The sequence below is a fragment of the Hetaerina americana genome, unplaced genomic scaffold (assembly GCF_022747635.1).
Source record: "Hetaerina americana unplaced genomic scaffold, ioHetAmer1.1.p SCAF_11, whole genome shotgun sequence".
Lineage (NCBI taxonomy): Eukaryota > Metazoa > Arthropoda > Insecta > Odonata > Calopterygidae > Hetaerina > Hetaerina americana.
In genome coordinates, this window is record NW_027286181.1 from 9373819 (window position 1) to 9387255 (window position 13437).

Here is a 13437-nt window from a genome sequence, read left to right on the forward strand (position 1 = left end):
TCCCACGCTAGACTGTAAATCCGCGAAAGCAACCGCGTAGGCAAGTAAAATGACAAAAAAAAATCACGCGCAGACACGAAGTCACTATGCGAGCTGCCGCAAAATGAGTATGAACAACCCGATCGTCCTTATGACCTACAATCGCATTCGCCGAAGCTAACTCGCCGAAGCTAACTCGCCGATATACACGAGTGATGACACTTGTTAGTGACTTTGAGGTTGCGTGCTTTCTTTTAAATATATGCATGTTTCTAAACTGCTTTGGCGTCGATCACAGTATTACATACATCGCATTTCAAGCGTGGGAGAAGATACCACTTTCACTTGCTCTCGTCCCGAGAATCACTGACGTCATGGACTTAAAGTAACAGTATCACGTTCTTCGCTAACCTCCTTCCTTTTTCACCTTCCGTCTCCGGCTCTTCTTAATTCATCGCGTCTTTTCCATCAAGCTCCGTCTGTTACATTCAAGTGCAGGTGCCACGGGCAGAATGTTACTTTAACTTTTAGTTACAACTTAGTCTTAGTAGTATGGACTGCAACGGTTTCGTTTACAACTAAGGATCGGTCTTCACGAGAGTCCAGTAAGGTCACAGCGAGGGGGTTGACAGCTTTAAACTAAAATATTTTTCATATCCATCTCGGAATACCAAAATAATAAAGACCAGACAAAAATTGACATGAAAAACATTTTTTTTAAGTTATCCTCATGATATAGCTGGTAAATTATTCATATTAGATGCATTAATATTATATGTAATGCACATATTACAGGGTTAGGTAAGTTTTGGATCTCAGAAATAAAATATCTTATTTTACTTTTTATGCATTCAATGGTTTCAAACTCGATGTAATGATGTTACATGTTGAGTAAACAACAATAAGTTATTTTTTTACTAATTGTTTTTCACATATTTAGTGTCATCCAAAAGTTGATGAAACCACCATACGATGTCACCAAATAAATTAAGCCAGTCATGCCATGTTATAACATATTGTAAAAAATGCAAAAATTTCCTCTTAGGCAATTTTCCTGGTTGGATTGAAAAATGAATTAAAAACTGAGGGGATGCCTAATATACCTTATTGAATCACTCCAGACATCAATATTAAACTATTGATGACAAGAATGATTTACTATGTTTTATTGGAGCTGCTCAAACAATACTTAAGAATATAAATTTTTAACTTCACAAGAGGAGAATCCAGGGCACTTAGTTTCCATGCCAAAAGTTTGTGTTCAGCCAACTGCATTTTCAGCCATACCTTAAAGGATTGAGTGCCAATTGGTAAGTATTTCATGTAAGAAACACGTGGTCCAAGATGGGAACTGCAAATATTCGACTCCCTAGCACCCTTCTATATGAAAGACGATGCCATTGCAGAGTTCCAGTCCAGCCTTCCTCCATCACCCTATTCTTACCTTACCAACATACCTCACCAATCCTACAATTTGCAATTGATTTCAGCAAGTAATGGACTCCCGCAATAACCATTAGTATAATATGAATAGCTATTTAATATAGCCTTGGCCCCTCAATGGCCAAGTCTATTGTGGCTGTGATCATGCGTATTCAAACAATATAACAAAGGTTGCAATGTCAAAACATGAATCAGTTCAAGAGCAGGGCATCCATATAATGATTGTCACTTTCAATGATTTTTTATTTCACAAATGCCAAAAATGGTAACAACTAGGTCACTCCTGTATTTTTAAAATTATCCCAAATTAATCCTTTATTATTTTTTTAAACTACTATCATGAGCCACAAAAAATGTAGCCATTTTATTGTGGTATTCAAAAGCAAATATGCATGAAGCAGTAAGTGCAACCTTTTAAAGATACGTCACGAAATACACCAAATTCACTGTCAACAAGTACAATGAAGTACAAAAATATAAATATAATAATTAAATACATAATCCCTAGTCAAACATAATCACTGATCACCTTCTTTTATTGATTACCTACCGATGACTTTGCGTATACTCAATATCGTAGTCAGATTAAGTAAAGACATTACAAAAAATTATTGTTAAAATAACCGGAATATTTTATTTGTGATACACTTATTAATCAACAAACAAAAATAACAACAATAAGCATACACATGCACTTTCCCAATAATACCCTCAGTTAACATTTAATTATGTGCCCATATCAGAATTCTGGGCTCCACCCTGGGAAGTATCCATTTTCACAGGCTGAATGGAATCTTCAGAAGAAAAACCACACACATTGCATTCAAATTGAGGATCAGCTGTCATTTGAGCCTGGAATACATTAAATTTACCATAATTAATGGCCAATGCAATGAGTGAAAAGTACTTTCTAATAATATCAAATCCCAACATAATGCCCATTTAAATGAGTTTTTAATTTTCCGCAGACTTTATTTTACAGACACAGGAAAGTCTGCGGAAAATTAAAAACTCATTTAATATGGACAATTCAAGCAATTCCACAAAGTAAAGCCTGAAAGTGTAAAGCATATCCAACATAATGTATTTTAAATACTCGTACATCTCTATAGTTTTCTAAGTTCAAGAAACCAAACTCCAACTGACAACAGCAAACTACACTTTACCTGGTCTCTCTATTCCTCTAAATGGTATTACTTAAACAACTTTTCACAGGTCACTGGTAAAAATAAGCAGCATGGTGAGATATATACCTTGCCAGTAAATATAATGTACGGTAGCCAAGAAATAGGAACACAATTTCCTTCATTACCTAAAAAGGTCATTTACTTCTACACAAGGCTCCACAAGCTTCGTAGCTTAGAAAAATGTAAAAAGAGACAATACTATTACAACGTTATATTTACATAACCTACTCCAATATTGTCATAGTAGTAACATAAATATAATAGTAATCATGGAATAGTATGTAAATAATAAGTAAAATTTTGCATTGAATTTTTTAAATACGACGTTCAAAAATTATATCAATGTCTGAAATTGGGAAGACCCCTTCCCGTGACCTTTCATGATCCATTAGGCAACATGACAATGAACTATCCCATAAAAGCTCTAGCAAACTACAAGGTCTGTATAAAAAGTATTGGTAACAATTTTTTCCTTAGACATGAGCATGAATTCACAACGTCATTTAAGTGCATGCATCATCACAGATTGTATTGGCATTGATACAATGACAGTGCACAACATTATCAGCGAAAAATTTGGCGACGTGAAAGATTTGCGCTCAACTCATTCCAAGGTTCTTGGTGGATGACCAAAAGCAGAGTCGAGTATCTGCTGGCAAAGATTCCCAAAACCCCTTACAGTCCCAACTTGGCACCAGCAAACTATTCCCTATTCTCAAAAGTGAAATCCTCCACCGCAAAGGACACCACAATGGACCCTAAGGGTCATCAAAGAATCTTGCATGCATATTATTTAAGGGCCTTTCAGAGTCTGCCTACCAGGGGGCAGAGTCAGGGAAAAGCCGCTGGCAAAAGTGTGTCAATGCTCCAGGGATATACTTTGAGGAATTTTGAGGCACTGTAACTGGAATTAATCTATTATTCCACAAATTTTCCCAATACTTTTCATACATACCATGTAAGAACAGAAGATGCTGTAGCAGCAGCCGTTTTCCCTTGGGTTGTGCCCCATTGATCTGCCAGCAATTGTGATTCTCCTTAATCACAAAAGGGACTAAACCATGTGGCTGGGCTGACTCATAACTAAAGGATAACACTACTTTGTTTTCCAAAGAAACTGTGGGAGATGCCGCAACAGTAACTTTTAACGGAGTCATCCGCTAATGTGCATTTCAATGCAACAATTTCAGAGTGTAAAAATCATTCGCCTTGACTGGGATTTTTTGCCTTATTTTGTTTTGCCTAAAGACTTCAGATCAAGTTGCAGCCTGGCTAGTGATCAAACAGGATGTATTGGAATGCTTTCCCAATTTATCACATGATTCCTAAAATTCCAGACTACCAAAATGTGGGAAAAAGCTTACAAAACAGCATAAGCAGATAATATGCAGTGGATCTTTCCACTTTGATTGTACCTTTGTTGCCGAGGGTGATTTTGGAGCACTTATTGCCGTGCAAAAAACCTGTGAGTGTGCAAAGTGTACCTCTGAAACATGTGCACCACAACTAAAGAGGGAGCAACATGCCAATTAAGAATAACTCACCATCCAACCTTCAGTCTCTCTCTCTCCCCACCACATTCCTCCCTTTCTGATAAAGTTGGAAAGAGTCGCTTGATTGAGTTATATCCATCCAGAGTGATACCACTTTCCATAACCAGAGTCCAATGATCCCCTAATACCTTATGAAAATCGTGATTTCTTTTTAGATACATTACACCTGACCACCTAAATAAGCATCCTCACTAATCCCCTTCCAATTTGACATAATGTGATACAATCTCCCCCATCTATATAAAGAAAATTCCACCCCACATTTCACCAGCAACACTTTAAATAACCTCCCTCTCATGAACTGTCATGTTTTTTCCATCTTCCCGGAAACTTTATTTTTAGTATGTATGAGGCATGCTCATCAAGTAAGGGCCATTTGGTGACAGGAAAAAATATACTCATATGAAACATATTTTATTGGCACTTTTACTTAGCTACAAACCTACTTCACTTCTCTACATAATCGCCGTTCACTCATAAGCATTTTTCGTACCGCTGCAACAGCTTCCTAAACCCCTCTGCATAGAAGATCGCTGCCTGCGAGTTGAACCGATTGACAACGCCATTCTTCAGTTCCTCTTCGATTTCAAAACGTTGTCCACCTAGCCACTGTTTCAAGTGCCAGAAGAGGAAGTAGTCGCTAGGTGCAAGGTCAGGACTGTACGGTAGGTGGTCAAAGAGTTCGCAACAAAAATCTTGAATTTTCTCATTGGTTTTGGCAGCAGTGTTTCGGTACCCACCTTGCAAACAATTTGTGGTATCCGAGGTTTTCCGTGACAATATTGTAGACAGTAGTGCGTCCAATTTGAGGAAATTGTTCAGCCAGGCCATTAATCGTCAATCAACGATCACATAGCAGTTTTTGTTCCACTTGCAAAACAATTTAATCGGTCAGAATACTTGGACTGCCACTTAACTCTTCGTCATGGACATTTGTTCATCCATTTTTAAAATCACGGCTCCATTGTCTAACTTTTCCTTCACTCATAACTGTAGGTCCATAAACAAGGCATTACTACTGCTGAATTTCAGCAGCCGACAATCCATTTGCGTACAAGAATCAATCGTATGACAGAATGCACTTCACGGCTGGCGGGACAACAATTGTCGCAGACATTGTTGTTTGCATGTAAGGACAAGCAAACGACTTCTGAAACAAAACAAATGCTACTATAGCTTTTCAATGAATCAGCAGACGGCACTGCAGGAGTAACACTGTGTTCTGAAGTGCCAATATTTAAATATAAGCAAACGGCCCTTGCTTTATGAATATGTCTCGTACATCCAATAAAAAAGAAAAAACTCCATTCCTCTTATCTCACCACCAGCCAATACCAATTTTGAAAGACAAATTTTTAGTTATATACCCAATAACAAGTCCATAATCAGGAATCAAGCTAAAAAAAACAAAATAGAATTGACATAATGTTTATTATCTATGATACATTACCAATTCTTTTTCACTAGAAAGCTGTCTAGAGACGTTTGTTTTTGACAATGCTTCAAAATTTTGTGAAAATGCAACACAGCATCATCATTAAATAAATTTGCAGCACGCATTGCCACTGCCTTATTATATACTGCCTCTCAATACGTGATGCAACAGTTTCACATGACCCTCCACATCATATTTTGCTGGTTCTTATGGGCTTTACACTTCCTGAAGGCTCACAAAGTTTCTGAATGGTAAACAAGAAGGGGTTTAATTTTCAAATCACCGCTTAAATTGGGAAAAAATTGCAGCGAGGGATAGTATTTAATTGGCTAGTGGCCAGCCAACGCATTCTTCTCTGCAGTTATATGTAGGTTCGCTCAGGCATTTTTTTCCAGAAGATACCCATCCCACCACAATTAAAAACCTGTTCGAGTAGGTAACCCTCAGAATCTACAGGCTTCTTGAAGTCTCCAATGATATTCTTCTCCGCTGCCTTTGAGTCAGAGCATATTGCTTCACAATGCCCCACAATGCTGTTATTCAAGTTCTTCTGCTACACTTCTCGAACCACCCACGGCTTCCCTTGAATACTTCTTCTTTGCCCATTGATGTTTTCTTAACCAAGTCATCGGAAATCAATTTTGACTTCATACAAATTATGTTCTCATTAATAGTGTTTTCTTGCAATTGCTTTTTATTTACCCATATGATAAACAAACTTAAAGCATTGTTGAGAATATGTAACGGCTAGGTAGACTTTCTTGTCACTCGTCATTGTTGATATGCATATTAAATCAGCCATGCTCACACCTTATTCTCGATTTTCAATGATTTTACTATTAATTTCTGCTGTTATTCATTCTCTCATGGCTTTCTTCTCACGGATTTTTCTTCGGGGTCATTTTCAAAACTATGCACAAAATATTATTTCAGTTTCAACAAAAATATCACAAATTACTAGTCTAAACACAAGTTTTGAAAAATATATGACTAGCGACACCAAGATACTAGTGGAACAAGTGTTAAACACGAATTGAAGCAGCTGGCATGAAATCCTTCCAGGAATCTCCCTCTCCTCATTACTCACTGAGAGGAGAAAATTTGCAAGTGTGAAATGTTGCTCAGTACGAGTCATTTATTAGAAAATATTTTGTCTCATTATGTGAATTACTCACTATGCAAGGCACTTGTTAAGCGAGGTTCCAAAGTGCCAATCTTTACAACGATAAAAGCTCTTGAGATACATTTGACATTAATTTCAAATTATTTTTCCTTACCTTAATGCAATAATAGCAAAAAATGTGTGGACATCCAATTACATGCGGAAGAATCGGAGGCTCACTACAGAGTGCACAGAGAGAGTTCTTGTCAAGGGTGGCATCCTTGGGCTTCACAGACTTCTTGCCAGCAAATAGCCTGAATATTTTTCTTTTCACATAGCGAAAATTGATAAGAGGTAGGGTAACTGCCAATAATTCCTGCAGGAATAAATAAACAATTTTCAAACTGCATAAACAGAATGACCACTCCATCAAACGCATGTTATTAGCAGAACAAGGAATATTTTCAATTTGCCCTCTTACTTTACACAATTTTCTCAGCAATAAAATGGAATTATTTTCAAATTAAGACAAACAGACTCCCAGAGACTTGATAATAGTTTAAATAACATAAGTAAAAGTCCATTTTTGGCATTTAAGATGCCAATTATGGAATGCTACCAAATTGGCAAGATAGACAACAATGGAAAATGTAGAGAGTGCACAATAAACAGATTCAGGAGTTTCTTTCATGCTTGAACAAATCTTTACGTAACCAGCACATATGTAGAAGTCTTTGAAGCAGCATGTGGGATTATAGCGGAGATGACATTGCAATAAAGGAAAAAGCTCTTATACACATAGTTCTGAAAGGTTCTTTCCAGTGAAGAAATTGTGAGATGTAATATTTCAAAACAGAACGATAAAAAGGAGTTCCATTGTCTTTCCTTACGTACTACTACCCCACATATCTTATAAAGTTGTTCCCTTAATACTTTGAATTAGACTCTCTCTCCCTATGGCATCCCCCTCCTAGTAGTAGTTTTTGGAGGAGGCGACCGACAACTGAGGTCATTTGCGCCATAGGGGATGGACAGGAAAGGATGAAGGGTGGAGAGAAACCCGGCGTCGGCATTAGCCTACTCTCTATGAAAGGCGCCAAGGGGTCCGCAGCTTAACGTCCCATCCGACGGACGGTGTACTCACTCAAAGTACCCTCCACAAAGCACCTCAAGTAGGGATCGAGATACCTCTGAAAAATATTCAACACCGCCGGGATTTGAACCCGGGCCCTCTGGGTGGGAAGCCAGTACGTTAGCCCCCCCACCATCTCAATCCCCCATCCCCCTCCTATTTCACTCTCCTTCTCCTATGTCAGTCACCACTAGCCTACTCCAGGATTTGTACCTGGGCCTGGCCCTCTACATGCTTCCCACCGAGAGGGCCCAGGTTCAAATCCTGGAGACAACAAATATTTTTCAGTAGTATTTCGATCCCTACTTGAGGTGTTTTGTGGAGAGCACTTTGAGTGAGTACGACGTCCGTCGGAAGGGGGATTAAACTGCAGACCCCTTGGCGCCTTTCAACAAGAGTAGGCTAATGCCAATGCCGGGTTTCTCTCCACCATTCCTTACCCATCCATTCCTAATGGCAAAAATGACATTAGCTGTTAGTCGCCACCCATAAAAGCTCCTACAACAAACCCTTCCTCCTCTAATCTCTCTCCAAGCAACTCTTAGCTACAATTACATGGCAATCACATGCACCCATTTCGCAAGTTTTCGTCAGATTCTGTTACCCTAAGCATAGTTCAACGTGACAATTACCTCACATTAAGCATAATTATTTTTTTAATAAGTAGTAGTAGTATTTAGGGGAGGCGACTGACAGCTGAGGTCATTTGTGCCAAAGGGGATGGACAGGAAAGGATGAAGGGTGGAGAGAAACCTGGCATCGGCATTAGCCTACTCTTTACGAAAGGTGCCAAGGGGTCCGAAACTTAACATCCCATCCGACGGATGGCGTATTCACTCAAAGTGCCGTCCACAAAGCACCTCAAGTAGGGATCGAGATACCTCTGAAAAATATTCAACGCCGCTGGGATTTGAACCCAGCCCCTCTGGGTGGGAGGCCAGTATATTAGCCCCCGCACCATCTTGATCCCCATTTTTTTTAATAACACACAACAATATGGTATTCCAGATAATCTCAAAATTCACAAAAGCATAGATGAAGCAACAGTGACCATGAAACCACGATGGTGCCATTCTCATAATCAATTTTAAAATAATCACTGCTAGAACAATGGTTCAAAAGTAAAATTTATTTATAAGAGTTTCAGCCAATAAACTTACAACAAATCCATGCCACAGTAATTCCCTCATCATGAAGGAATACCCTATTGAACGACGTTTTCCAGGATCAATAGGAACCATTCTAAGGCCAAGAAGTCTATACGTAAAGGTAGGGTATATCCCTTTCCTGAGGAATACTAAAAAGTTTATCAAACTAAAAAGCTGGACACCCATATTCAAATATCGGGTAGTTTTATGAATCTGAAAGGAAAGTTGACCTATTAATTGAGGCAATTTTAGAAGTGCAAATAGTAAAATATTTAAAAAATAACAAATGAAAAGTAAACAAACATTACCAAATCCTTTGAAGTTCTGGATGATGTCAAACTAGATATTTCGATGGATCGGGAGTCCAAGTACTTGGATCCAAATTTGATTAATGCAAAGAGCCAAGCTTTGTTATAACTGTACTTTCCTCCATATTTAAGGCCAAGCAACTGATGTCCAAAAGTGGCATTATGCTTTATCACTGAGAACTAAAGGGAAAAGTTGGGGTATAAATATTATGCTATAACCATCGGATCAAATAAAATAAATTTTTAACAAAAAAATTATTTTTAATTTAAAAAAACATCAAACTGCTTCACAACAATAGCATTTTTCTATTTTAGAAAAGACGTGTGTATAAATACATATATATATTTATATAATACATATATATATATATATATACACACACATATACATACATAAATATAAATATATATACACATAAATATATTTATATATATACATAAATATAAATATATATATGCATAAATATATATATACATACATAAATATTATATATATGTAGCACTACTACTGTTTCTTCCAGGGAAGACCGAGCTAAATTCCATCGAAATTATTAAGAAATAACGTGTAACAATATCCAATAAGCACCTAATTTCTAGACAAATAAATGCATTGTTATTATTATTACCTTCCAGATCAGCAGCTTCAACAGAAGGTCCAGCTCAGGTTCCCATTGGGTCAAAAATGAAGTCTGCCACAAAAATTAAAAGCATTGTAAATCTTCCTGTACGCCGAAGCACCACAACTAATATGTTTTAATCGAAGAAAATTTCAAGAGGATTCAAAAATTATGTACGACCGAAAACCAAAAAAAGTAATTTAAAATCGATAAATGACACTGGTCAAAGCACATTTTTTAAGTTGCCCAATTTAAGAACCGCACCCATTCCAAGATGAATCAAACAGAATATGTCCTCCCAGATGCCAAAGGTTCTGGGGTTTGAACTCATAAGTCTCCGACAGTATTTTTGAGGCACTCCATGAAAGAGGATAGGGACTATTGGGATGCGTGACTTCTTCTCACCACATTCATTCCCAGCACATCTCCACAGACAATATTCCCACTAAAAATGCATGATTTCTTAAGTTTTGAAGTAGTCACACCAAATACCTGGATATTTACCTGAATAATGCTAGTTTTCTTGATAACCATGGTGCATAAAGCAGCTAGATTTTTTTTTCAAATCCTTCCATTCAACACCACACTGAACCTCCTTTCTTTCTGCAGATATTTTTAAAAGATTGACTATAGAATATCACCAAAAGCATAGCCCACATGACCCTTCATAAACACCGCAGAGGTCAAGGAAACAAGTTATGAACAAAGGTTGGAATGAATTGCACCATGACCCTTAGTTGAAACTTTCTTTGCTTCTCTTAAATCATTGAGGATTAACTAAAAATCAGGACCAAAAAAATTATAAAGTGGATAGCTACCTGTCCATCATGAGAATATGCAATGCATGTGAAACATCACATTGAAATCTACCTTTTAAACACATGGAAGAAAAATAACTTTAATATGCCTAACTCAAGTCTACCAAAATGATCACAAATAGCCAAAGAAAACTCCACAAACAAGGATTTTCAATGACTAACCAAAGAATCACCCAGTCTCAAATTACTTGAGATATCTTCAAAAATATTTTATTGCTCATGTTACTTTATGAATTATAATTCTAATACCATTACTACCACCAATATTTCTATGATAAATTTTGAATTTACTTACTGCACACAACTTTATGACCAGAATGGTCAAAGTAGTACGGACGTAAGGAGAAGAACTGCATCGGGCAAAGTAGCTTTCACAAGGAAGAGGGAATTGATAACAGGGACATTGAGTGCGGACGTTAAGAAAAGGCCCATTACAACTTTGATATGGCGTGTGTTTATGTACTACTGCAACGAAAAATGGTCATAGGAACAGAAGGGTAGGTATGTATTTGGAGGCTTTTGATTTGTGTGTGTGGAGAAGATTAACTGAAGAGAAAAGAATACAAATGAGGAGGTGCTGGGTATGGTTGGCAAGGAGAGGGCATTGGTTGCAGAAATTCTAAGGAGGCAGGAAAAATGAATGAAAAGAATATTGATCAGCAGTGGGATGTTGAAGACTGTGATAAGGGGGAGAATGTTAGGTGAGCAAGGAAAGGGCAAAAATAGGATAGAGATGCTGGACAGATTGAAGGGAGAAAGAAAGTAAGCAGAGATGAAGAGGGACTTAAAATGTAGTGGTTAAGGTCAGGTGGCGTTTTCTTAAGAGACAAGGAAATCATTGTTGTACCAATGTGAAGCCTGTGATCATTCAAAACCTACCATGATCTGTAGAATACCAAATACCGTATTTTCCCATCGATAATGCACGTGTTATCTTAACAAAAATGTTCAGATGATCGAAAAATTGACGATGCGTGATATGCAAAGAAAATTGAAAAAATCCAAGCATAGACAAAATTCATGATGTTACTGGTACATGGTGACTAAAAAGTTCTGCATGCGCGTCATACATAAGAAGCGCGTTATCGATGGGAAAATACGGTAAAAATTACGGCACACATTCATCTAGTTTTGAAATACATGACATATATGGTTAATTTATACATATTTTTCAACATTAACTGGTGCAATAGTTCAAAAGTCAGACTAATTGCTGTAGTACATGCTTGAACAGCCACAAAACAATGACAGTGATATGGATCTTTTCGATGCATAGGTAACCAACAAAAATAAACTACAACACTGAATAATGCTAAACAGTTACTGTTTCCAGCTGTTTTCAGATTAAACTTTTACATACTATGAATTATTTGAACTTTGACTGTCAAAGGGGAAGGTAAAATAGCCACAATCAAAGCACGTCAATCAGAAGTAGCTATCCTATTAAAGTGTATTGCCATCACATACACTTGGTTTTAAAAATTATCATGTCAGAGTGTCCTTTATTAGGTTAATTCTTTTCAAGGTATCACTTGTATCACGAAACTAAATACTCCTATTTTTAGGTGAAATTGATAGGGCATAATCAAAATTCTTGGATTTTAGCTGGTTTAAACTATTTCAGACTCCTTCGATTACTTTCCTAATTCTTTGTATTCAACATAATGCCATAAACAAGCAATTTCTAGTTTAGTGGTCACCATTAGATAACGCCACTTGGCAAACTCCATATAAAACTATATTTGGCAGGAATGTAGAAAAACGAATGAAAAATTTTACTAATATTTTCTTTGCAGCCTCACCCAAAGAGTACCCCGCCATCAACACCCTCCTCTTTGAAATACAATTTAAAATGTGAGGGTAACAAGGGTATATTATTTCTAGTGGAAAGGCTTGAATTCTAAGACTCTGGGGGTTTCCAAAATTTACAGTTGCTTTAAAATAGACAACAAAACAGGATTCCCGAGTAAGCATAAATAACCATAACATGGTATTCACAACCGATTTTACCGGTCGAATTCTCATAATTGAAAGAGGATAGCGAACACCAATACACATAGAGAAAATAACTCGGTAATTGAACATTGAGTACAAAGTCTAGATAGCTAAATCCCTGCCCCTGGGTTAGCTGTTGCTGCAAGGATATTATTTTGAGATAAGAATGATTTTTAAAACCATGGGCTCCCTATATATACTTTGTTTTGTAATTTAGAGTAATGATTATTTTGTAACTAGTAGACATACTAATAACACTTACTCCTGAAAACTTAAAGACATTCAAAAGCTGATTTTTCAACACCCGTGTCACCTCTTCGTCCAGATCGACAGCATCCAGCTAAAAAAATAAAGCCCGAGTCATTGCATTATTTTTTTCCAAAATTAAACCCAAAGCAATCACATTAGTAAAATCCTCTGCCAAATGATAACGGATAAGAAATACCAAGACGCACCTGTACAACCCTGGGAACGTAATTTGGGTTTATACTTCTCATGGTTGACGATAACACTTTATACGGCAATATATTCCATCGGGCCCTTGCGGAGAGAACTACATGATATCCATATATTAAGCTTTAATCCCTAACATCAACTATATGGCCGATTAAAACATATATCTTTACACAAAATTTTTCACTCTCTTGCCTCTTTCCAATTCATACCATGTTCTGATGTTTACGTGTAGATATCGATATACTCAACGGCGATTCGATTGAT

General features: G+C 37.1%; 1 protein-coding gene across 2 annotated transcripts; it reads right to left on the minus strand.

The window, feature by feature from the left end:
- Positions 1-2016: 2016 nt before the first annotated feature.
- On the minus strand, positions 2017-13374 carry Pex2 (peroxin 2). 2 transcript variants are annotated; one of them, XM_071599377.1, is made up of 8 exons: positions 13173-13193; positions 12980-13057; positions 10409-10507; positions 9914-9976; positions 9288-9467; positions 8992-9192; positions 6875-7075; positions 2017-2274 (listed from the first exon to the last, which is right to left on the minus strand). In XM_071599377.1, exons 3-8 carry the CDS (start codon positions 10436-10438, stop codon positions 2149-2151), a joined length of 801 nt encoding a protein of 266 aa, XP_071455478.1. In that variant the 5' UTR covers positions 10439-10507; positions 12980-13057; positions 13173-13193; the 3' UTR covers positions 2017-2148. The 2 variants fall into 2 exon arrangements, with proteins under 2 accessions (XP_071455478.1, XP_071455477.1); XM_071599376.1 differs by lacking the exon at positions 10409-10507 and having other exon boundaries at positions 13173-13374.
- Positions 13375-13437: the final 63 nt, after the last annotated feature.